The sequence below is a fragment of the Lactuca virosa genome, chromosome 4 (genome assembly GCF_052849685.1).
Source record: "Lactuca virosa cultivar CGN04683 chromosome 4, Lactuca_virosa_CGN04683_v6, whole genome shotgun sequence".
NCBI lineage: Eukaryota > Viridiplantae > Streptophyta > Magnoliopsida > Asterales > Asteraceae > Lactuca > Lactuca virosa.
The window spans coordinates 530,156,501-530,181,581 of record NC_136429.1 but is presented as its reverse complement, the minus strand read 5'-3'; the positions used below and the strand labels follow the sequence as shown (position 1 = coordinate 530,181,581).

Below are 25,081 nucleotides of genomic sequence, written 5' to 3'. Positions count from 1 at the left end.
TTAAAAAAGCAACCACTTTGGCTCTGATACCAATTGTTGAGAGAAAAACTTGGAGACACACCTGAACAAAAGTTAGAACAAGTATATTGCGGAATAGTTAATCTCAAAGGATCTAAAAGCTCAACAATAATATAGTTAGATGGTTAGAGAGTTAGTTGCGGAAAAGTAAAGAAATAGAAATGACAGCAATTGTTATATCAAGAATACACTTAAGCTGATTCATAACAAGGAATGCATTCACTCCAAGTTAATAAGGAAGATCAAGCTTAGTGATTAAGTCAAAGATGACTTGCTCCGAAGAGAGATTATGATCAGCAGAATTATGATAAGATTTAAGTAAGAAGCGATGAGTGAAGAAAGATAGAGAGATAACTTCAGAATGTATATTCAGATAGAATGCATAAGTTATCGGTATAGAATACAAGAGAATAAGTCTCTATTTATAGAGACTTAGAACTACACTAGATTACATCTCTATAAACAGCCGTGCAAGGCATACTGGACAATAGAGTGTATTACAAAAAAGACAAGTAAAGTAATCTAGCTAAGTTGACTGCGGTAGCTGACTCCGGTTGCTGATGCTGATAAAGAGACTGACTGCGGGTGCTGAAGTGGCTGCGGTAGCAAAGTTCAAGAGGGTCACTTTTATGATTCAACACTACACAACATATTTAAAAGACAATATTTAAAAGATAACATAATTTTGAACATTTGATATGTAATTATGATAGACTTATCATGATATGTTCTTCATATGAAAGTAATTTATCAATATTACTATGACAAGAATTACATATGACATTTACGAAAATATATATATTATATGTGATTTGTTTAACATGTATATGCACCTATGTATGTTATAAATTTATAATTAAATATCTTTATGTTAATAATTTAAGGGATTAAAATGATGCATCAAAACCAATTATTTAGACGAATATAATAATAATAATAATAATAATAATAATAATAATAATAATAATAATAATAATAAATATACATTTCCAAGTACCACATTCATTTGAAACTCACACTACAACTCAAGAGTTTTCTAATTTATGTATATTTATTAGTTACAACTCAAGAGTTTTTAACTTATGATTATTAATTAGTAATCACTAATAACTTTTTATTTTCCTTTCTTTTATAAGGTTGTAAAGTTTTTCTCATTAAAAACATTAATTTATTTGAAGAGATTTGTGATTTAAATATGAAGAGTTAATATAAATGTTATAATAGATGTTTTAGTGTTTTTATGTTATTAAAAGTTATAGTGTTTATTTTTCATATTTTTTATTATTCGTTGTATATATATCTTTTTTAATACAAATGTTATAATAGATGTTTTTCTATTTTTATGTTACTAAAAGTTGCAGTTCATATTTTTGTTCATTCGTTTTGTTACCAGTTATATTATCATTCATTTGATATATAATTTACACAATTTTAAACGGTTTATAAAATTATCTAATAATTGTATATATCACAATGACTTAAAAATTAAACTACAATGTTTAATAAAACTAATATGTTAACTATACGTTTGTTTTACTACTAGCATTTTGTTTCAAAGTAGAAATATTAAATAATAATTTGGTAAAAGTTATTATTTTAACTATATAATTCTATTCTCGTGCAACGCGCGGGGATTCGCCTAGTACTATACTATAAAGGAAGCATTTTTCCTTTCACCACATTCATTTGAAACTCTCATGCATTTTTCCTTTCACCACATTCATTTGAAACTCACATGACTTTTCAATTTCTTTCTAATAATGATTATAAGTTGGTTCATAATGTTAAATAAATATCAAACCTAAAGTGTAATCATATATAAACTATATTTCAATACTAAAAAATATCTTTACTTCTACATATAAAGTTATGTTTTTAACTTTTAACATATTATACTTAATTTATTAATATTAATATATTGTTGGATGTATTTTAAAGCTATAAATTTTGAACAATTTATATAAAATACTTAAATTATTAATTTAAATATCATATTACATGGTCAACTTAAATATAAATTTTAGTTTAACTTAAACAACTAAAAAAATATTTTGTAAATAATTAAAAGTGATAAATTGTAATGTCTTTCTAATAATGATTATAATTTGGTTAATAAGGTTAAACAAATATCAAACCTAAAGTGTAACCATAAATAAACTAAATTTCAATATTAAAATAATATCTTTACTTCTACTTATAAAGTTATGAGTTTAACTTTTAACATATTATACTTGATTTATTAAATTTAATATGTTATTGTATGTAAACCATTATCAGTTTAAAGCTATAACTTTTGAACAGTTTGGACAAAATACTTAAATTATTAATTTAAATATAACATTACAGTGTCAACTTAAATATAAAATTCAGTTCCACTTAAAAAACCCAAAAAATATTTTGTGAATAGTTAAAAGTGATAAATTGCAGTGTTAAATGGAAAAACTAAATTGTAATCTTAATTTAACTAAAATATTTCCTAAAGATATTTTTATAATAGTTAAAAGTTTTCAAATAAGTAGCTTAAAATAACTTATAATAACAATAGTTAAAAATAACTCTATATAAATGATTATATTGTTACCTTTAAAATCAAAAAACAATGTTTGATGTTTTAAATAATTATAATGATAGAAATTAACACGTTAAACAAATAATTTTAAAAAACTAATTGACAATAGCAACAACTATAAATAACATTAAACCATATATTATATTTAATTTTATTCATGAGTAACTCGCAGGTAGAAGTCATTCAAACGATTGAGATTATACAGTTATAATAGATGTATATATTATCATATAATTCAAAATAGTCATTATATCAATTTAGTATACAAATTATTATATCAAATTTAACAACAATGTTATTGTTATATTTAAAAAAACATATATTTATAAAGATTTCAACTACATAGGTCTTTCTGTGCAACGCGCGGGCATTTGCCTAGTCATTATCATTATATACTTATAAATGAAGCATTTTTCCTTTCACCACATTCATTTGAAACTCTCACTCATTTGTCCTTTCACCACATTCATTTGAAACTCCTATGAATTTTCAATTTCTTTTGAATAATGATTATAAGTTGGTTGATAAGGTTAAATAAGTATCAAACCTAAAGTGTACTCATACATAAACTAAATTTTAATTTACAATGAGATTTTTACTTCTACTTATAATGTTATGTCTTTAACATCTAACATATTATACTTAATTTATTAGATTTAATATGTTGTTGTATGTAAACCATTATCAGTCTAAAGCTACAACTTTTGAATAGTTTGAACAAAATACTTAAATTGTTAATTTAAATATAACATTAGAAGGTCAACTTCAATATAAATTTCAGTTCCACTTAAAAACCCAAAGAATATTTTGTGAATAGTTAAAAGTGATAAATTGTAGTGTTAAATTCAAAAACTAAATTGTAATATCAATTTAATTAAAATATTTCCTAAAGATATTTTTATAATCGTTAAAAGTTTTCAAATAAGTAGCTTAAAATAACCTATAATAATAATAATAATAGTTAAAAATAACTCTATATAAATGATTATATTGTTACCTTTAAAATAAAAAAAAATATTTGATGTTTTAAATAATTACAATGATAAAAATTAAAATGTTAAGCAAATAAATTTTAAAAAATTAATTAACAATAACAACAACTATATATAACATTAAACAATTTATTATATTTAATTTTATTCATGAGTAACCCTTGGGTAGAGGTCATTTAAAAGGTTGAGATTATGTAGTTTTAATAGATGTATATATTATCATATAATTCAAAATAATCAATATATTATATCAACTTAGTATACGAATTATTATATCAAATTTAAAAACAACATTATTGTTATATTTACAAAAACATATATTTGTAAAGATGTCGGCTATATAGATGCTTTTGTGCAACGCGCGGGCATTCGCCTAGTATACTTATAAATGAAACATTTTCCTTTTCACCACATTCATTTGAAACTCACATGCATTTTTTTCTTTCACCACATTCATTTGAAACTCCCATGACTTTTCAATTTCTTTCTAATTATAATTATAATTTGGTTAATTAGCTTAAATAAATATCAAACCTAAAGTGTAATCATATATAAACTAAATTTCAATATTAAAATTATATCTTTACTTCTACTTATAAAGTTATGTTTTTTAACTTTTAACATATTATACTTAATTTGTTAGTTTAAATATATTGTTGGATGTTAACCATTATCATTTTAAAGATACAATTTTGGAACAATTTGTATAAAATATTTAAATTATTAATTTAAATATAACATTACAGAGTCAACTTAAATATAAATTTTAGTTTAACTTAAACAACCCAAAAAATATTTTGTAAATAGTCAAAAGTGATAAATTGTAGGGTCTTTCTAATAACGATTATAAGTTGGTTAATAAGGTTAAATAAATATCAAACCTAAAGTGTAATTATAAATAAACTAAATTTCAATTTTAAAATAATATATTTACTTCTACTTATAAAGTTATGTCTTTAACTTTAAATATATTGTACTTAGTTTTGTTAGATTTAATATGTTGTTATATGTAAACCATTATCAGTTTAAAGCTACAACTTTTGAACAGTTTGGACAAAATACTTAAATTGTTAATTTAAATATAACATTACAATGTCAACTTAAATATAATTTCAGTACCACTTAAAAAACCAAAGAATATTCTGTAAATAGTTAAAAGTGATAAATTGTAGTGATAAATGCAAAAACTAAATTGTAATCTAAATTTAACTAAAATATTTCCTAAATATATTTTTATAACCGTTAAGAGTTTTCAAATAAGTAGCTTAAAATAACTTACAATAACAATACTTAAAATTAATTTTATATAAATAATTATATTGTTACCTTTAAAAACAAAAAACAATGTTTGATGTTTTAAATAATTATTATGATAGAAATTAAAACATTAAGCAAATAAATTTTAAAAAATTAATTAACAATAACAACAATTATAAATAACGTTAAACCATATATTATATTTAAGTTTATTATGTGTAACTTGTTGGATTAGTGTCTAAGCCCGTAACTATTTTGGTATGTACTTGACCCGGTTGTGTATGGTCCTTTTGGGTTGACTTCACCAAACCAACTTGATAGGATGATTTATGAAGAGAAAGGTTATTATGATTTATTAATATATTATAAGAATAATATATTAAAGGAGAAATCATATTGTTTAATTAATATTAGACAATAATTAATTAAGAATTAATTATGTGGCTAAAAGAGATTTATTAAATAAAGGGGACTGATATTGCAATTATATGATAGTTGTAAATTGGGCTATGGATTCCTAATGGAAAGGGGATTGGACGAAATCTATGGGAAGCCCATATGATTTTCGTCCAAGGGATTTCCAAGGGAACTTCATGGGTTGCTTAAGGCCTAAGCAGAGAATTAGGGTTTCTCCTGAAACCCTAGCAGCCCACACAAGTATATATAGACCCCTAAGGCTCCCAAAAATGTGTGGAAGTAATCCATAAGGGTTCTTAGACGTTTTGGTGTCTCTCATCCTCTCTCCTATTCATCATTCTCTTGCTCTTGGTGTTTGTGAGCCATAAGAGGTGTGACACATGTGACACTAAGCTTCTTGAAGATCAAAGAACTCTTGTAACCATTGAAAGGTAAGATCTAAACCCTAATTCATATGTTAATTCGATTATTGTATGCTAGATCTAGGGTTTATAAGCTTTGGATGATTATTGCATGTTCATTAAACAAACTAGATCCAAAAGCTTTAGGGTTTTGCATGTACACCATAGGATTGTTGTAGTGCTCAAAACCCATCAGTGCTCAAAACCCATCATAACTCGCTGGTAGAATTCATTCAAACGATTGAGATTATGAAGTTATGATAGATGTATATATTATCATATAATTCAAAATAATCAATATATTATATCAATTTAGTATACGAATTATTATATCAAATTTAACAACAACGTTATTGTTATATTGAAAAATATATATATTTGTAAAGACTTCAACTATATATGTGTTACTGCGCATTACAATGTCAACTTAAATATAAATTTCATTTCACTTAAAAAAACCAAAGAATATTTCGTGTATAGTTAAAAGTGATAAATTGTAATGATAAATACAAAAACTAAATTGTAATCTCAATTTAACTAAAATATTTCCTAAAGATATTTTTATAATCGTTAAAAATTTCCAAATAAGTAGCTTAAAATATCTTACAATAACAATTGTTAAAAATAACTCTATATAAATGATTATATTATTACCTGTAAAATCAAAAAATAATGTTTGATGTTTTAAATAATTACAATGATAGAAATTAAAATATTAAGCAAATAAATTTTAAAAAATTAATTAATAATAACAACAACTATAAATAACATTAAACCATATATTATATTTAATTTTATTCATGTGTAACTCGTGTGTAGAAGTCATTCAAACGATTGAGATTATGAATTTATAATAGATGTATATATTATCATATAATTCAAAATAATCAATATATTATATCAATTTAGTATATAAATTATTATATCAAATTTAACAACAACGTTATTGTTATATTTAAAAAAACATATATTTGTAAAGACTTCAGTTATATAGGTGTTTCTGCGCAACTTATATGATAATATATACATCTATTATAACTGCATAATCTCAATCGTTTAAATGACTTCTACCTATAAGTTACACATGAATAAAATTAAATATAATATATGGTTTAATGTTATTTATAGTTGTTGTTATTGTTTATTAAATTTTTAAAATTTATTTCTATCATTATAATTATTTAAAACATCAAACTTTGTTTTTTGATTTTAAAGGTAAGTGTTTCTTAAAAGTCTTCTTTAACTTATTATAATAATAAGTTGTTTAAAACTAAAGAACAATAATTTTAAATGATAATAACATCAATTTATAAATTACATAACGTTAACAACAAATAAATTGTATTTTAAATGAACATCATTATTGAAATTAGAAAATAATCGCATAAGTAAAATTTTAAATTAATCAATCATAACAATTCTTCAAAATAATATTAAATAGATAATTATATTTAGTTTTATTAATGAGGAAGGTGGGTTGATGTCAATAAATAATATTGTTTAAAATATTTTGTCAAAGTTAATATCAATAACATAACCATTTTAAACATATATTTTTCAACATTTTAACAATATATTTTTAACCTACACTACGCAACGCGCAGGAAGTCGTCTAGTATCATATCATCATATCATATTATATTATAAAGAAAACATTTTTTCTTTCACCACATTCATTTGAAACTCTCATGCATTTTTCCTTTCACCACATTCATTTGAAACTCCCATGACTTTTCAATTTCTTTCTAATAATGATTATAATTTGGTTAATAAGATTAAATAAATATCAAACCTAAAGTGTAATCTTATATAAATTAAATTTCAATATTAAAAGAATATCTTTACTACTACTTATAAAGTTATGTTTTTTAATTTTTTACATATTATACTTAATTTATTAGTTTTAATATATTGTTGGATGTACACCATTATCATTTTAAAGCTACAACTTTTGAACAATTTGTATAGAATATTTAAATTATAAACTTAAATATAACATTACAGGACCAACTTAAATATAATTTTTAGTTTAACTTAAACAACCCAAATAATATTTTGTAAATAGTTAAAAGTGATAAATTGTAGTGTCTTTCTAATAATGATTATAATTTGGTTAATAAAGCTAAATAAATATCAAACCTAAAGTGTAATCATAAATAAACTAAATTTCAATATTAAAATAATATCTTTATTTCTACTTATAAAGTTATGTCTTTAACTTTTAACATATTATACTTAATTTATTAGATTTAATATGTCGTTGTATGTAAACCATTATCAATTTAAAGCTAAATGCAAAAACTAAATTATAATATCAATTTAACTAAAATATTTTCAAAAGATATTTGTATAATCGTTAAAAGTTTTCAAATAAGTAGCTTAAAATAACTTACAATAACAATAGTTAAAAATAACTCTATATAAATGATTATTTTGTTACCTTTAAAATCAAAAAACAATGTTTGATGTTTTAAATAATTATAATGATAGAAATTAAAACGTTAAACAAATAAATTTTAAAAATTAATTAACAATAACAACAATTATAAATAACATTAAACTATATAATTATATTTAATTTTATTCAAGAGTAACTCGCAGTTAGAAGTCATTCAAACGATTGAGATTAGGTTGTTATAATAGATGTATATATTATCATATAATTTAGAATAATCAATATATTATATCAATTTAGTATACGAGTTATTATATCAATTTAACAACAACGTTATTGTTGTATTTAAAAAAAACCTATATTTGTAAAGATTTCAACTATATAGGTGTTTATGCGCAACGCATGGACATTCGTCTAGTTAATATATGTACAACGCACAAAATATAACTTTCCAAATTTTAAAAGTGGGCTTCCATTCTTATCTTTTAAATGGATTTTTAGGTTTTAATAATTTAACGGACTTAATTTTTTAATATTTATAGAAAGTTATCTGAAAAAATATAGGAGTTACAATATAATAATATAAATATTAAGTAATTTAATAATTAAAAATAAAACTAATAATAAATAATAACATAAGTTGTAACGACCCAAAAATCAAGGGTAAAAATTTCATTTTTAATATAGCTAAAACATTGATACCATTTGTTTCGAACATTTCAAATCATCATTAAGTAAAACATTTATCAGAGTTTATCCCAAAATTATTCATTGTGGAAATCATAGGTGTGTGCACTGCGATCAATCTGAGCCCTCCTTTTTCCAAATCGATGATACCTGAAACCAAAACTGTAAACCGTAAGCACAAAGCTTAGTGAGCTCCCCAGAGCATACCCCACACACAATCAACATATCATATTAGCTATAAAAAGCTATATCTACCACATAACACATATCATATTAGCTATACAAGCTATCTCTACCACATACCACATATCCTGTTAGCTATAAAAGCTATCCCTACCACATAACATTAGCTATAAAAGTTATCTCTACCACATATCACATATCATATTAGCTGTAAAAGTTGTCTCTATCACATAACATTAGCTATAAAAGTTATCTCTATCATATATCCATGCATAAGGATGCCTTGGGCTCCCCCAAATGGTCTTACACCTAAGTGTCATGGGCTCCCTCATGGTCTTTCCCTGCTGGACAGCCATGGGTTCCCCCACATGGTCTTACATCCAAGTGTCATGGGCTCCCCACATGGTCTTTCCCTGCTGGACAGCCATGGGCTCCCCCACATGGTCTTACATCCAAGTGTCATGGGCTCCCCTCATGGTCTTTCATGCAAATATCACATAGACAAACAACATAGCATATAGCAAATAACCAACTGGCATACCACATATCTCTACATCAACTAATGTACCACATAATACAAAATGGGCCGGCCTTGGTGCCTTCGACCCATTGGTATGGTGAGGAGACGCACCTCGCATTGCTGAAGTCCCGCAGACAAACTCTAGCTGATGAATAACAGATTCCCGAACTGTCAATCATCAAAATAACACCCAATCATTAATTGGGTTCCAATGCATAACCACAACTCCATACTTGGGGTAAAAAGACTACTTTACCCCTAACTTAACTTTATTCAGTCCAAGGCCCAATCCAAAGGCCTAAAAGTCAAACCATGGACCAAAGCCCAATATATGGCCCAATTTTCCAAATTGTGTCACAACTAGCATTTTAGCTAGGAAATTCTATTACTGTGTAACCATTCAACTATTGTAAAACATATACTCCAAGTAAATCTCACTCAATGCTCATTTAGATTCACCATTCATGTTCATCAAAGAGTATGAAGCCCTAAGATCCATGGTTTAAGTCCATATTGGACTAGAATTTCCTTATTGGGCTTAATGGGCCAATGAGCACCCAATTCAACTTTATTGGACTTAGAAGCCCTAATTGGATCCTAATTGGACCCAATTCATAAATCTAAAACATTTTGGACCATTTGGGTCTAGAATGGTTCATTCTAACCCTAATGGGCCTTATTGGGCCATAACTAATCCAATTAACCTTAGTGAGCCATAAGCCCATTCTTTTATTTTATTTGGGCCATGAATGCTTCCAAGGGTCCAATGGGCCGAAAAACTTTATGTTTAGGATCCAAAGATCCTAACTAAAGTTAATGGGCCCAAACCACTCCACCTTTTCTTCTTGGCCCAAAATCTCGGCCCATGTAAACAAAAAAAGAGAGAAGTGAAATGGGGGGGGGGTTGACTTTGGAGGTGCCACCTCCATTTTGTCCACCATGTATCCATGTTAGATCCCCCATACTTCCATGCATCTCACCTCACTACCTCTCTCCCCTCTCTTCTTCTACCCTTGACCGAGAGCCAAAACATACACACACACACTTGAAAAACTCTCTCCAAACTTCTCTACAATCATCCTCTTCCTTCCTCCAAGATCTCAAAAATTTGCTAGGGTTCTAAGGATCTTCATCAAGTCATTCAAATCATTGGTAAGTTATTGTCAAGCACAAGTATCTTCTTTCATCTTAACATGAAAAACTCCTTCTTACATGGTTTTTATTCCATGATCACACCTTAGAAGCTTCATAAACTCGAGATTCACAACAAATGTGTGCTAAGACCAAAAATCCTTTCCACTTCTTCTTCAAAAACCGAAACATCAAGCTAAGGTGAGTTCATACCCCCTTGTTTTCGGTTTTCATATGATTTTTGGGGGAGAATGCAAGTAAAATGTGTAGATCTATGTGTTATATGCATGTTTTGTGTGAATTCTTAGTTTATTTGGTAAAAATGTGTTAGATCTTAGCAAATCTCGAAATTTTAAGTATTATTTAACAAAGATCTATGAACTATGACATTATATACATCATATTATCAAGCCAAAAGTGATTACATGTTTAAGATACAAAAGATTTCAACAAAAACCTTGTTAAAGGTCAAAATTGTCAAGAAAATAAAAGATAAGGGCAAAAAGTGACATTTATGTTTTTATAAGGGCCAAACAGGTCCTACATATATAAAAAGGTATTTTTTTTATGTTAAACATACTTTAAAAAGGGGCCAAAATGCAAATTTAAGCTTAATGGGCTAAAACTTTTGGGCCTCACGGTTTTGGGCCCAAATTGAAAAAAATGAAGTTTTGGGGTTAAAAATGTTATTTGGCCAAAGTTTGAGTGATAAATGTAAATAAACCAAATTTAGGGGTGAAAATAACATTTATTTTCAAATTGGACCAAAAATGTAAAATTTTCCAAAATTGGGCCGGAAGCGTAAATATTTACAAACAAGGGGCTGAAAATGTACTTTTCTGCAAAACAGGGTTCTAAATGTGAAAATATAACTTTTTGGGCTAAATCCGTGAAATTCCAAACATTTGGGACAAAATTACAAAGTTTTATAAATTATGGACTAAAGTGTCATTTTTACAAAACTTTGGGCCTTAATTAAAAATTGGAGGATTATTGGCCAAAAATGTCACTTTTACAAAAAGAAAGCTTCTTATCATCAATCTAGTAAACCTTGAGCTAAAACAAACAACGGAACAAAACAAATGAACGAAATACGTCGATAACTATTTATTGGGCCTAATATTCACGTTACTTGGCCATTGGGCCCTAAGTGCCCAATTAAGTGTATATTGAGCCCAATGTTTTCCATGACGTGTTTATTGGGTCTTGCGACCCACTTACATGTTAATTTGGGCCTAAGTTATGGATTACATGTTTATTGAGCTTTTGTGGTCCATTTACATGCCTATTGGGCCTAAATTACCCTTTTACATGTTATTGGGCCTTTGTGGTCTAATTACATGCTAATATGGCTTGGAATGGAAATTTCACATATTAGTAGGCCGTAACTATACCTTTGTGTAATCATTAAACGTCGTATACTTATATATGTACCTTTCGAATGCAAAAACATACCACATATACGTAAACATTAAACATAGTACAAAAAGGGGTTGAGAATCTAGTGAGACATGTCAGTTGGCACCTCTGAGTGTACAATCGTAGCCTGTAGTTATAATTATAGTTTCCTGGTAGGAAAGTGGGAGTTTGTGTATAGATCTATACGGGGTGACCCCCCACGCCTTAGCTGTTCGCTACAGCTAGACTAGCCCAGTCTTGTGACATCCCCAAATTCACGGCCAGAAAAGACCGGTTTAATTTATGTTTTTAAAATAATTTCAGAGTAATCCTTTGATTAAAAGAGTTGCGGAATTTGTTCCCAAAACGAAATATGATAAAATAAGATTTACCAAAGCATTTCTTAAGGAAATGTATTTTCATTATATAACAAAACTCAGGATGTCATGTTCCGATACAGACCAAAAACATAAACGACACATTATAAGCCTTACAACAGTTATATTCACTACATGCCTATAATCAAAATATCTTGATAAGTCGTTCAACTTATGCTCCCGCGCCATTACCTGTAATACAAGAAAACTGAGTGGGTCAGGCTTGGGAGTCTGGTGAGCATATAGGGTTTTCAACCCACAATAAATAAATTTATTAATTTCATCAAACAACAATAACCCGATTACCCATTCCCGTTATCCTCACTTTACGTCCCTAAAACAACTATCACAAGGGACCTAGTATAAGGATTTTCATCGGGGCGACAACACTGCTTTGGGGGTTTCCCGGCAATTTATGTCAAATAAGGCAACCATGTGGGGGATGGAGTACAACAAATGAACACCCAAGCTCATTAACACCTACAGGTTGCGAGCCTGCCAACGTTCCACTTGACTGTCTAGAAAAGTCTGTGGTCGTCATCCATACTCCGCTAGATGACTGGATCACAATAACATCGAGGCCTCTCATCATTTTATTTTATCACACATCAACTATCTACCCATGTTATACCCAACATATTTGTAGATAAAAATAAATATACAGTTTAAATAATTTAAAACATGTATAAAATTCTTCATCTAGCATAGATAGCAAGTATACAGATAATATGCACATATAGCACGTAATTTATATAAAATACTTCATATCTATGTGTAAGATGAAAGTAACTACACACTCACTTGATTTAACGATAATCGGGCAACACTTTGTTTCTTAAAACGATCGTTTCCAATAAAACTGGGGGCTTTAATGAAAAATCGGGCCCTGTGAGGGTGGAGCTTCAAAACCGAAAAGATAAATTTTTCCGGGACTTCGGGCACTTCGGGACGTGTTTCGGGTGTTGAAAATGATACCGGGGCTTTGGGGAAAGTCAAAATGATAAAAATATTGTTTAAGGAGTAAAAAGTGGCAATTTTCCAAATCTAGCCGGGAGATCTCGCAACCCCCTATTTATAGGGTGCGAGACCGAAGTTTAGTGGCTAAGAAGGCTCCACGCGACAGCTGCGAGGCTCGGAGGTGGCTCGAATGCGAAGGGCTCGTCGGAAGCTTGTAGGCGAGACGTGGCTCGCTTCGGACATGCCACGTATGCGACACGCGTCGGTCTCTGACTGGGCCACGCTTCGGACTCGTCATCAGCATCGGACACGGGTCAGCAGTGAGGCGAGGGTGACGTGGCCGAACACCAGCCATGCGAAATTCCTCGGATTTCAGACTTTTCTTGATTTTTGTGCCCCGAACTTCTAAAATCCATAACTTTTGCATACGGGCTCCGTTTTTGACGTTCTTTATATGCACGTATAGGCGAAATTATGCTCTACAACTTTCGTTTAGACTCCGTCAGCTAATTTTGACTTTATTTTTAATATTGTTACTTTTAACAGAGCGGGACAGGAAAATCCGTTAAAAATTCATAACTTCTTCATTCGACATCCGTTTTCGTCTGTCTTTTTATCGTTATGCTACTATTAACGAGATCTTCGATTCTCGTTTAGGTTGTGTCGGCTAAAAATCACTCGATCTAAAATTCGAGTTTTTAGCTGTCAACTGCTAAGTTGAAACTTAGAAAAATCATAACTTCCTCATACGAAGTCAGATTTGGACATTCTTTTTTATCAAAATTCTCTGTTTAACGAATACTACGACTTTCGTTTAGATCGCTAAGGCTAAAAAGAATTTTATCCTAAATTCACTTTTTACGTCACACAGCGTCGTGCCGGTTCTGTCGCGAAACTTCGACAGGTCATAACTTATTCGTTATAACTCGGATTTCGGTATTCTTTATATCTCCGAAATCCTTGTTTTGGCCACTACAACTTTCTTAACAAATATCGGCTTTATCTAATATTTATTTTCGACGCTCATTTTTATTCTTAATTAATTAAACCCTAATAATTAAGCATAAAACACATAATTTTCACATAATTCCTTTTCATTTCTTCAAAATGACTTACAAAGGTTAACCTAGACTATTACGTCAATATTAATGCCTAGCCTAGAAACACAGGCGTTACAAGTCTAGGGCGACAAAATCCTTAGCAAGACCGGCATTTGGAAAAATACCAAGACGGGCGACCTAGTCATTATCATGCATGGTTATAACGGATCATATAGGGATTCAATACCAAAAGTAAACTTTTGAAGATAAACTCTTCGATTGTGTCAATGCAAAACGACTTATTTAACGATACAAGAATCTAGACGTTGTTATAAAACAGAAAATATCAGATTTTTTGGGGGAAATTATTCATATACATTTATCATTTATTCACAATACAATGAATCTAAACTACACTCTTATAAGCTATAACTATGAAATTCATACATGCATTTATACTTGATTTTCACAACATTTTCAGACATTTTACAGAAAATATCGGATTTTCTGGGTTTTTATGAAAGATACAAAGACTTTTACTCAAACATACTTATGAACTCACCAACATTATATATGTTGACCATTTTCAAAATAACTTGTATTCTCAAGTAATTGTTAAGCTGGAAGATTTGCAAGTGTGTATGGTTTTGTTTTATGTAACAACACTTATCGTATTTTTAACAATTTGAACTTATGTATTTTAACAATGTACTTGATGTAAACAATGCTAGTTGTATTATGTGATGTTGGTGATGATCGTGTTATGATTCATGTATATTCATTGTGATGATTATTCAATTGTTAGTCACACGAGCCCCCGGACGTTTCCGCCGTCTGGTTCGGGGGTGTGACAAATTGGGCCCAAGGCTCTACACGGGCTTATCTTAAGGCCCAACCATTTAGTCCAGTCCAAACATTTGGCATTCCACTGGTCCAACCTCTCATAATCCTCAAGGCCCAATTATGGCCCAATTTTCCAAATTGGGCCCAAGTCCTTCACATGGGCCTTATCCTAAAGCTCATCTAAATATTTTAGTCCATTTACTTGTCCTTGGATAGCCCATTCGTAACCCAATTACCAAAGTCCAAAATAAAGGCCCAACTCAAGGCCCAAGTGAAATTAGAGTTTTCACATGAAATGACGATTAGTGGTTAAGTGTTTCTTACTTAACCCATTAAGGACTTAATCCATTAAGTCCAATATTGCCTTAGGTTAATTGTAGGTGATTATTAATTAATATTTTAGGTTTATTAAATAATTCCAGTGCGTGTCCCGATCAACCCTAAAATTAGGGTTTCATGACATTAGGGTTTTCCAAACCCTAATTAGGGTTTCCAACCCAATACTAGCCCATTAGTCATATGTTTGGGCTTTTATGTCAATTAGGGCTTCATTGGGCCCATTAGGGTCTCATTGGGCCCACTACGGTTTCATTAGGCCCATTATGTCCAAGCATCCCAAACGAGTTAAAACGCAAACGAGGCACACCGCCACCCAACACGGCGACTGGTGGTGGCAGGAGGCGGCAGCCACCACCTCACGGTGGTAGTTAGAGTTTCTTTTCATTATTCTTTTTGTTAAATACACTTACAATGCTTTAATCCAAAATAAACATACACACACTAACTAACATAAACACACACACATCCACCCTTGTGGTGGCCGGTGGTGGTAGAAGGTGGCATAACCGAAATAGAGGCGGCAACCACCATGGTTGGCAGCCATGGTGGTTTTCTCGGGGTTTTATGGCCAACCGCAAACACACATCCTGACTCACAACAACAACAAACACCCACCCTCGATGTCAAGACTCGAACTCAGTCGTCCTTCACGGCGGCATGCGGCGGTGGCACAACATGTATAACTAAAAACGAAGATAGAGGGGCGTTTATGGTGGGGAAACGGTGGCAATCCACCACCGAAAACAACAACCACAGCAGCAAGGAAAGAAGAAGGGGAATACGGCGGCTGAAACAAGAGAAGAAGGGTGGCAGCGGACGCTTGAAGCTTCGCCAGCGGTCTTCATTGGCTCCTTCCCGATGGCTTTTGTCGTCACCGACAGCAGGAACTTACGGTGGCTTCACGACTCCGACAATGGTGGCGACGTAGGGTGCTCCGGCTTCCACAGGTGAGGAAACAACAACCGGTGGTGGGGGTCATGAGGTTTGCGGCCGCAAACGGGAGAAATAAGGGTGGTGCGGCTGAGGATGATATTAGGTTTAGGGTTTCGTTGGCTTTTATACCCGACGGTGAAACATATTGCCATAATGTCACAAATGGTCCCTCCCTTCACATATTCTTTCAAAAGAAGTCTATAAATTACCATTTAAACCCTGCCCCTGAAAACCTTTACTAATTAAGTCCGAATTTTTACAAAACAGCCCCTTGCTTGACAAATTCTTTTCAACTAAGGTACATAATTTACCCTTTTTCCCCCAGCCATCCAAAATCCTTTCATACCAGGTCCAGATGATATCAAACACACCTTGTCCCCTAAAAATCTCTACAAAACAAGTCCCGAAATTACGCTTTAACCCGCGAATAAACCAGATTATAACATTCGGCTCCCCAAAAAGCAACACTCCACTAAATAATATGGATTTAGGGCGACTATTCGTTCATCAATTTTATCTATTTATTTATTAAATAAACAGAATGTTACATAAGTATTAAGTAATTAAAACGAAAAATATAATTATAAATTGATTGATTTTACAAATTCGTAAAACTAAGTAATTAAAACCGTCTGAAAAAAGATGAGAGAGAGGTATGTTACTGTTGTGAGTGGTATGTGATTTTATTTTTTATTTTATTTTTAATTATTGAAGGGGTGAGATTTTATTTTTTTTATAATTGCTTAAGTATTAAAACAAACAAAAAAATGTAAAAAAAATAATAATAAAAGCAAAACAGTAAAAAAACAAAAAAAGTCATGATTTCATGATTTTAGATATTCCATATAAATCGAAAACCTTTTTAGACAATATCCATAAATTTTAAAAAGATGATATGCCACACCTAAATTATCTATCCGAATTTGTATAATCATCAACATATTAAAGGGAATGAAAGTTAGTTTTCTCAAACAATTAGGGGTGGTAACTGTAAATATGAAACGAAAAGTCCAAAACCTTTTTCTTACATATTCCAAACTAGATCACACATCAGCGGCGGACATTGGCTGTCCGACTTCCAACGCCGGCGTCTGTCACTCTCTCCCACATACACACCCACATCCAGTGAGATATTTCGAATTTTATAAGCGTGTATGTCTACAACTTGCCATAAATAATTTAGATTTTAAGCAGCACCCACAGTGAACTAATAGATTCCTTGCTTGGTTCTTTGAAAAAAAAAGGATTTACAGCTAGGGTTTTCATCGTAAAAGCAAGCTGAAATCATAGCTCCGGGAGTGAACCAGAGGTCGTTCTGTATCTAACAGGAAAATGAAGTCAACTGTTAGCGAACTCATTCGCCGGAAAAGATTATTGAAGCATGTTTTGCTAGGACTAATTGCAGTGCTCGGATTGATTTGTTTGTACAATGGTTCGACATTTGCTCCTGGAGCGGAAGAAGTTATTAGTTTGGACGATGGTACGGATCCGATCACCGGAAGTTTTCGACCTAAACGTGATTATTTCGATGAATTGTTTGAAGATCAAGAACAAAACCCCGAGGTTCCCAAAAGCTTACCTGTAAGTTGTTTATGAGGATTGTTATAGATTTCTAGAATCAGTACATTTTGATTTGATTAACATTGATTTTTTGTTCGTTTGGTTTGAAGGTTTGTGATACTCGACACTCGGAGTTGATACCTTGTTTGGATAGACATCTTATCTACCAATTGAAGTTGAAGCTTAATTTGACTCTAATGGAGCATTATGAACGACATTGTCCGCCTGCAGAACGACGATACAATTGTCTAATTCCGCCTCCATCTGGATACAAGGTTAGTTATGATTCTTCTCTGTTTCCTTCCAGTTCAGATCTCCAAAGCGTTCAATGTGATTAGCGTTATAATTCCAGATCCCAATCAGGTGGCCGGAAAGTAGAGATGAGGTTTGGAAGGCAAACATACCCCATACACATCTTGCGCAGGAGAAATCCGATCAAAATTGGATGATAGTGATGGGAGAAAAAATCAGGTTTCCTGGTGGAGGAACTCATTTTCATTCTGGTGCTGATAAGTACATAGCTTCCATTGCATCGGTAAGTCACCTTTATCAATGTCTTTTTGTCAAATTAGGGCACCCTTTAACTTGCATAATCATGATTCATTGTATAGATGCTCAAGTTTCCTGGTGACAAGCTCAACAATGGAGGAAACATCCGAACTGTTCTTGATGTGGGATGTGGGGTAGCAAGTTTTGGAGCTTATCTTTTACCCCTTGGAATCATAGCCATGTCTTTAGCACCAAATGATGTACATCAAAATCAAATCCAATTTGCACTAGAACGTGGGATTCCATCAACATTAGGAGTCTTGGGTACCAAAAGACTTCCATACCCAAGCAGATCATTTGAAATGGCTCATTGTTCACGTTGTAGGATTGATTGGCTTCAAAGAGATGGGATTCTACTCCTGGAATTGGACAGACTACTTAGACCAGGAGGCTATTTTGTGTACTCTTCTCCAGAAGCATACGCACATGATCCTGAAAATAGAAGGATTTGGAATTCTATGCATGATCTATTAAGAAGAATGTGTTGGAGAGTTGTTTCAAGAAGAGATCAAACTGTTATTTGGGCCAAATCTTTAAGTAATAGCTGTTACCTTAAAAGACCATTAGGAACCAATCCTCCTCTATGCAGCTCAGATAATGATCCTGATGTGAGTTGGAATGTGCATATGAAGGCATGCATTACCCAATACTCTACAAGTAAGTTCACTTTATTATAACATTGTTTCTTTGAATACAAATTCACATTTTGGATGCATTTTTTTTATTTTTTTTTTTGTAATGTAGAGATGCATAAAGGAAAAGGGAGTGGGCTTGAACCATGGCCAAGTAGGCTTACGGGCCCACCACCTCGCCTTGATGAAATCGGTGTTAGTGTTGACCAGTATCAAGAAGACAGTGTAAGTATCTAAAATAAATGAAAAAGAAGTAAACTTTTTTGTTGATAATTGGTTTATAATTAATGTTATATGATGCAGGATACATGGCATCATAGAGTGATGGAGTATTGGAAGCAGATGAGATCAGTGATACAGAAAAGTTCCATTAGAAATGTGATGGATATGAACTCAAATCTTGGTGGATTTGCTGCTGCTCTTAAGGAGAAAGATGTTTGGGTGATGAATGTGGCTCCAGTAAACATGTCTTCAAGGTTAAAGATTGTTTATGACAGAGGATTAATAGGAACTGTTCATGATTGGTATGCACTTTTTACATTTAACTCCCTCAAAATCTTTTTTCTTTTTCCATACCCATTAACCCTTTAATGATAAATATGTTGAAATTTTAACAATGGGTATTTCATGTGTGAATCTTTTTCAACATATCCACATCCAAATGGGTGGGTTGACTAATGGGTCAAAATGAGTATTTTCACTAAAGTCAAAACGGGTCGTCGATCCGAGTTGACCTATTTCTTTTTTAAACATACCCATTAATCTTTTTCAGATAAAGATGGTAAATTTGTTAAAATTAGAATAATGGGTGTTGCATATGTGAATCTTTTATATCGTATCCACATACAAATGGGTGGGTTGACTAATGGGTCAAAGTGGGTCTATCCATGTTGACCCATTAACCTTTTTGAAGATAAAGATGACAAATTTGTTAAAATTAGAATAATGGGTGTTGCAGGTGTGAATCTTTTTCAACATATCCAAGAACTTATGATCTACTTCATGCATGGAGAGTTTTTTCAGAAATTCAAGATCGAGGTTGTAGTGTTGAAGATTTATTAATTGAAATGGATCGAATGTTAAGGCCAGAAGGATTTGTGATCATAAGAGACAAATCATCTATAGTTGACCATATAAGAAAGTTCTTGACAGCTTTAAAATGGGATGGATATTCATTAGAGGTTGAACCAAAAATTGATCCTCTTTCTTTAAACGACGAGCGCGTTGTAATTGCCAGAAAACAACTATGGGGAGATGATGATGATGAAATTTTATAAAAATGGATTTCTTTTAAGAATGTTTAAAATGAATTTAGGGAGATGATGTGATTGGATATATGTTGAAAATTTTGGTTGTAAATCTTTGGGATTTGAGTAAAGAAGGAATTAGATAAAAAAAAAAAATTAAGTAACTAGTTTTTTAGTTTAATTCTTCTTAATGTATCTCAACATTTTTCATATCTATGGAAATCTTGTTTAGTGTATCTTTAACATCTAATTTTATTAAGTTCACTTGTATATCATGTATAGTACAATAGGAAAATGGTAAAATTGTATGACACGGTTTGATGCACACCATTAGATTCTATCTCTATGATGTGCTTTTTTGCTACGATTCAACCAATTACATTAGACTAACCCTTAAAAAAAAAATTACATTTTTTTCTATATGCGTATTGATGGAACATCGAGACCCAAAGGGGAAACTGAAGAGGAGATGAAGTGCAAAGATAAGCCTTTCAGGCAGTGGTAAGGTTGTATATTATCATGGTGGGTCACTTGACCCACTTTTTTTTTTCTTTTGTTAAGAAGTTATATAGAACAAAAATATGTGACCTACCTTATAAAAATTAAATGAACCACCTTGGCAAAAAAATATACTTATAAATCAGATTTTTAAAACCCATATCCCATATCTTACTAACCCAATAATTTTTTAGGGTATAATCTATAGCTCAACACAAATTAAATTAAAACAAAACATGAATTAAGAATAGGCGTTTTACAATTCACAACACACAAAGTTGGGAACCCACATAATCAACGATCGCTGCCGGTAAATATTCAAGTTTGTAAGCTAAATAAAATAGGACTATATAAGGAAATTCTATTTCCAAATTCCATTGGCATGAAAGACCTTAATAATGGATTGGTGATTCAAAATTCACACTTTCGCACTTTCGTTCACGGTTAATTACATTTGTCTTTTTTTTTTTTTTTTTTTTTTAAATATTGTTTCATAATTTATTTGTTCTAAAAAATCTAACTTCTAAGATTGTTAATTGTCAATGGACAAAATTTTATCGATATTGAATGTTAACAGTGATTTTTTCGCTTTTTAATTGTTTCATGCTTTTACAATAAGTTTTTTTTTATGTTTCAAACTTCTAATGTGAATCGCTTATTTGAATGTTATTCAACAATAAAGTTGGTAAAGACCGATGTACAAAAAAAGATGATCTTTTTAAATAATAGTTTGGTGTCATATATTGAAAAAAAATGTTTTAGAAAGTATTAGTATCAAGGTATAAAGATCTCGTCGCGTATAATTATAAAAACTTTAAATATTTTTTTTACTTATACAACTCGACCCGATCCGAACTCGCAATAGTTTTCTTTTTTTATATTTTTCTTTTTTATCGACTTCATTTAAATAGTGACCTATGTATTTTCACATTCTAGACTCGCCACTGTTCGCAGGAATGTTCATATCTTTATTTGGCCGACTCTCGAGCACACATGTATTCTACGTAATAATTCTCAGATTGCTTAAATTCCAGGCTATTTATTATTTTCCTTAAAAACAAAGTTAACCGGGTAAAATTGCATAAACCTACTATTTACTAATGTGGGTGATCAAAATGTGGGTTTTGAACAAATGAGTAACTTCAATGGTCATGTGTGTAAATGGTATAGTTTGATGAGTTTTTTTATACAATTCAAACTTGAAAGGTGTTTTTTATACATTTCTGAAACTTTATTACCTCTTTAAGTCATTTTCCGAAAAAAGAACTCATTAAAAATCAAAAAATCTAAAATTTATTTATTTAAATAAATAGTTCCTTCCATACGATAACACGAACAAATATCTTTCTCCTTGACTCTGTGTTCTCCCCCAAAATATAAATGTTTTCATCTTCTTTCTGTTGAGATTCTTCGTCACATGTATTATAACGACTCTCAGTGTCCTCAAATTCCATTTTAAGCACTATCTAAGAAGCAATCATTATATTTTGGAGTACTTTATTTAGATTGTAACTTTGAATTGGTATTTTTTAGAATTTTTGTTGTTCAAACACATTTAATTTGAAACGATAACCGATGTTGATTTGGAACATACATTTGATTGTTTAATATAGCTTTGACTTGTTCGAAGTGTGCTTAAACTGACGTAGATTGTAGATGGTTATTATTATTATTATTATTATTATTTGCATCGGTACTGTTTATTCTTGATTTCAACATGAGGACGATTGAATGAAGTTTGTTTACGAAGATCGAATCATTTACGAAAATATCTGAGATATTTACATAACTAGGCCCAAGGGTTTAATGGTTGGGGGGGGGGGGGGGGAATTCATGTTGTTTTTTCTATGGAATGCTTGATCAAGAAGTTCTGATAAACTTTGTTAAGAATTCCACTAGTAAACATTTGTTTTCATTTCACATTAATAACACTAAGTGATTTATGAAATCCTTGTTTTATGAATGCCCCTTGCATCCATCTGTATTCTGTCAATTTAGTACCAATGAAGTTTCTGAAAGTGTGATTGGTGCTATATGATAAATACAACTTCTTTCAAACCCTAGCTGACTTTCAAGCTTTTGCAATAGAGATGGTGATACATAATGATGGCAGAGACACCCTTGAGTTTAAAGATGATGTTAGGAAAATGGTCTTAAAGATCCCTAACAATCCTAAAAAAACAATAATAGAGAAAATAACAAGACACAAGAATATACGTGGAATCTCCAAAACGAAGAAAAACCACGGGCCTCCAGAGAGAAAAATATCCACTATATGATAAATTGTTACAATCAAATAGACTAATCTGTCAGGCCTCCCCAAAAACAGCTACACTCTCCCAAAGTGTTAACTAACAATTTCTACACTCTAAAACAAGAGATGAAACTCTAAAATAAGAGAATAAAGAAAGAACCCAACACTTAAGTGTATTTTGGAGGGGTGCCTTAAAAACTAAAGCATTAGAATCCTTTATCAACTTGGAGCCCACCCAAAGTTTCATCCTTCTAACAATGTTGGATGGGGATACTTTCCATTCTTTAGCCAAGAAACTTCAACAATCTACATTTAACATCCTGAAATTTAAGAACATGTTCTTAAATTAACAAAGTAAATAAATGAAATATGATTGATATAGATAAATCACCAATGAGTAATTATATCAGAAATTGATATGAAGTTTAGAAAGTTAGAAATGAAAATAATAACATTTTAAAGTTAAAGGGTCAAAAATGTCAAGTTGGCAAAGTGAGTTGACCAAAGGGTTGACTCAATTATTGTAAAGGACTAGAAAAGTTATATAATGGATGGATGAGGACTTATTATGTCAAAACTTAAGTTAAAATCACAAAATATGAGTTTATGGTGGAAATTGGCAAAATGAGCAAACTTGAGGGACCGAATGGTAAACTTTTAGAAAATAAGATGCACCATTCTTCTGTTATGGAGGATGAACGTGTTTGAACTCCACCATCCCTCTTATAATGGCGATTTTTGATCTCAAGAGCTCTAGTGTTTCACTCAAGTGGAGATTGGAGCATTGAAGCAAAAGGAAGATGAATAAAAGGCTTTCTAGGTATAATTTATTCTCCTTCTAACCTTGAAATTCGAATTTATGAAGTGGGTTAGCCCCAATGTCGAGTTTGGTGTGATTCAGTGATTATAATTTAGTTTTCTAACTTCCCTTGAGTGGTTTACATGGTTATAATCTCAATCCAATCATCCTATTGATGAATTTGATGATTTAGGTAAAAAGCTCCATGAACCCTAAACAACCCAAATTGGGGATATTGCAATTGATGATGAAATTGGATTGGATTCTATGCCCTAGTTGATATTTGAAAGAAAAAAAATCCAATTGGAATGCTCAAATTCATCCATGATGGTAGAACCAAGTATAAGCATAGATTTGTATTGATTTTTGGGGGAATTTGGAATGAAAACAATGGAATCCTTTGTATATGATCATTTGATGAGTATATGATACTCATAAACATGTGTTGATACTAAAAACATGATTTGACTGCAAAACATGAATACTTGAATGATCATTGGTTGAATTTATGGAATAATTGGTCATAAGGGCATTTTGGGAAACCTATGGATAACTATATGATGATTGACATATTAGAAGTGAATGACATTCATGAACATGAATTGACACTCTAGAAATGATATTGGAACACAAACATGAAAGGATGCTAGTAAGGTTCTAGCTCTAGTAATTGTTTTGGAAAAAAGGGCAATTTAGGAAACATTGAATGAAATTGAGGATTCCATAGTTGGATTAAATACTTGCAATGCGATTAATGGTGGTTTTATGTACTTGACAATACCTAATGATGTATTAAATGATTTAGGAATAAGTCATATTGGTTAAAGAGTGTTTTTGAGCAATTTGAGCTCTTAACCCTTTCATTTGAGTGTTTGTAAGCATTATGAACTTAGCATTTTGATTGAGGACTTAATGAATTAAGTTGAATGTTTTCGCATGATAAAACGTCCTCTAGTAGTGCTTGGAAACCTTTAAAAGTGTTACAATTGGTTACCTAAAACACCAAAACCATCCAAACAAGTTTAAGACTCAAAAAGTGAGTTTTTGGGGGTGTTTGGGCTGCCTCGGGACGCGACCCGCATGGT

At 31.0% G+C, this 25,081-nt stretch overlaps 1 protein-coding gene across 1 annotated transcript; it reads left to right on the top strand.

Moving 5' to 3' along the window:
• The first annotated feature begins 17,456 nt into the window (after positions 1-17,456).
• LOC145109530 (S-adenosyl-L-methionine-dependent methyltransferases superfamily protein) lies at positions 17,457-20,681 on the top strand. Its single transcript, XM_079046711.1, has 8 exons — positions 17,457-17,609; positions 17,702-18,038; positions 18,128-18,292; positions 18,370-18,552; positions 18,629-19,223; positions 19,311-19,423; positions 19,502-19,722; positions 20,157-20,681. The coding sequence occupies exons 2-8, from the start codon at positions 17,790-17,792 to the stop codon at positions 20,473-20,475; spliced, it is 1,845 nt and encodes a 614-aa protein (XP_078902837.1). The 5' UTR covers positions 17,457-17,609; positions 17,702-17,789; the 3' UTR covers positions 20,476-20,681.
• The last annotated feature ends 4,400 nt before the right edge of the window (positions 20,682-25,081 follow it).

What these genes read in the sequence shown, in the direction of transcription:
- LOC145109530 (XM_079046711.1), top strand. Translation starts at nt 17,790, where the DNA reads ATGAAGTCAACTGTTAGCGAACTCATTCGCCGGAAAAGATTATTGAAG. An exon ending in AGGTTCCCAAAAGCTTACCT is followed by an intron (nt 18,039 to 18,127) that starts GTAAGTTGTTTA and finishes TTTGGTTTGAAG; the next exon opens with GTTTGTGATACTCGACACTC. An exon ending in ATAGGAACTGTTCATGATTG is followed by an intron (nt 19,723 to 20,156) that starts GTATGCACTTTT and finishes TGGGTGTTGCAG; the next exon opens with GTGTGAATCTTTTTCAACAT.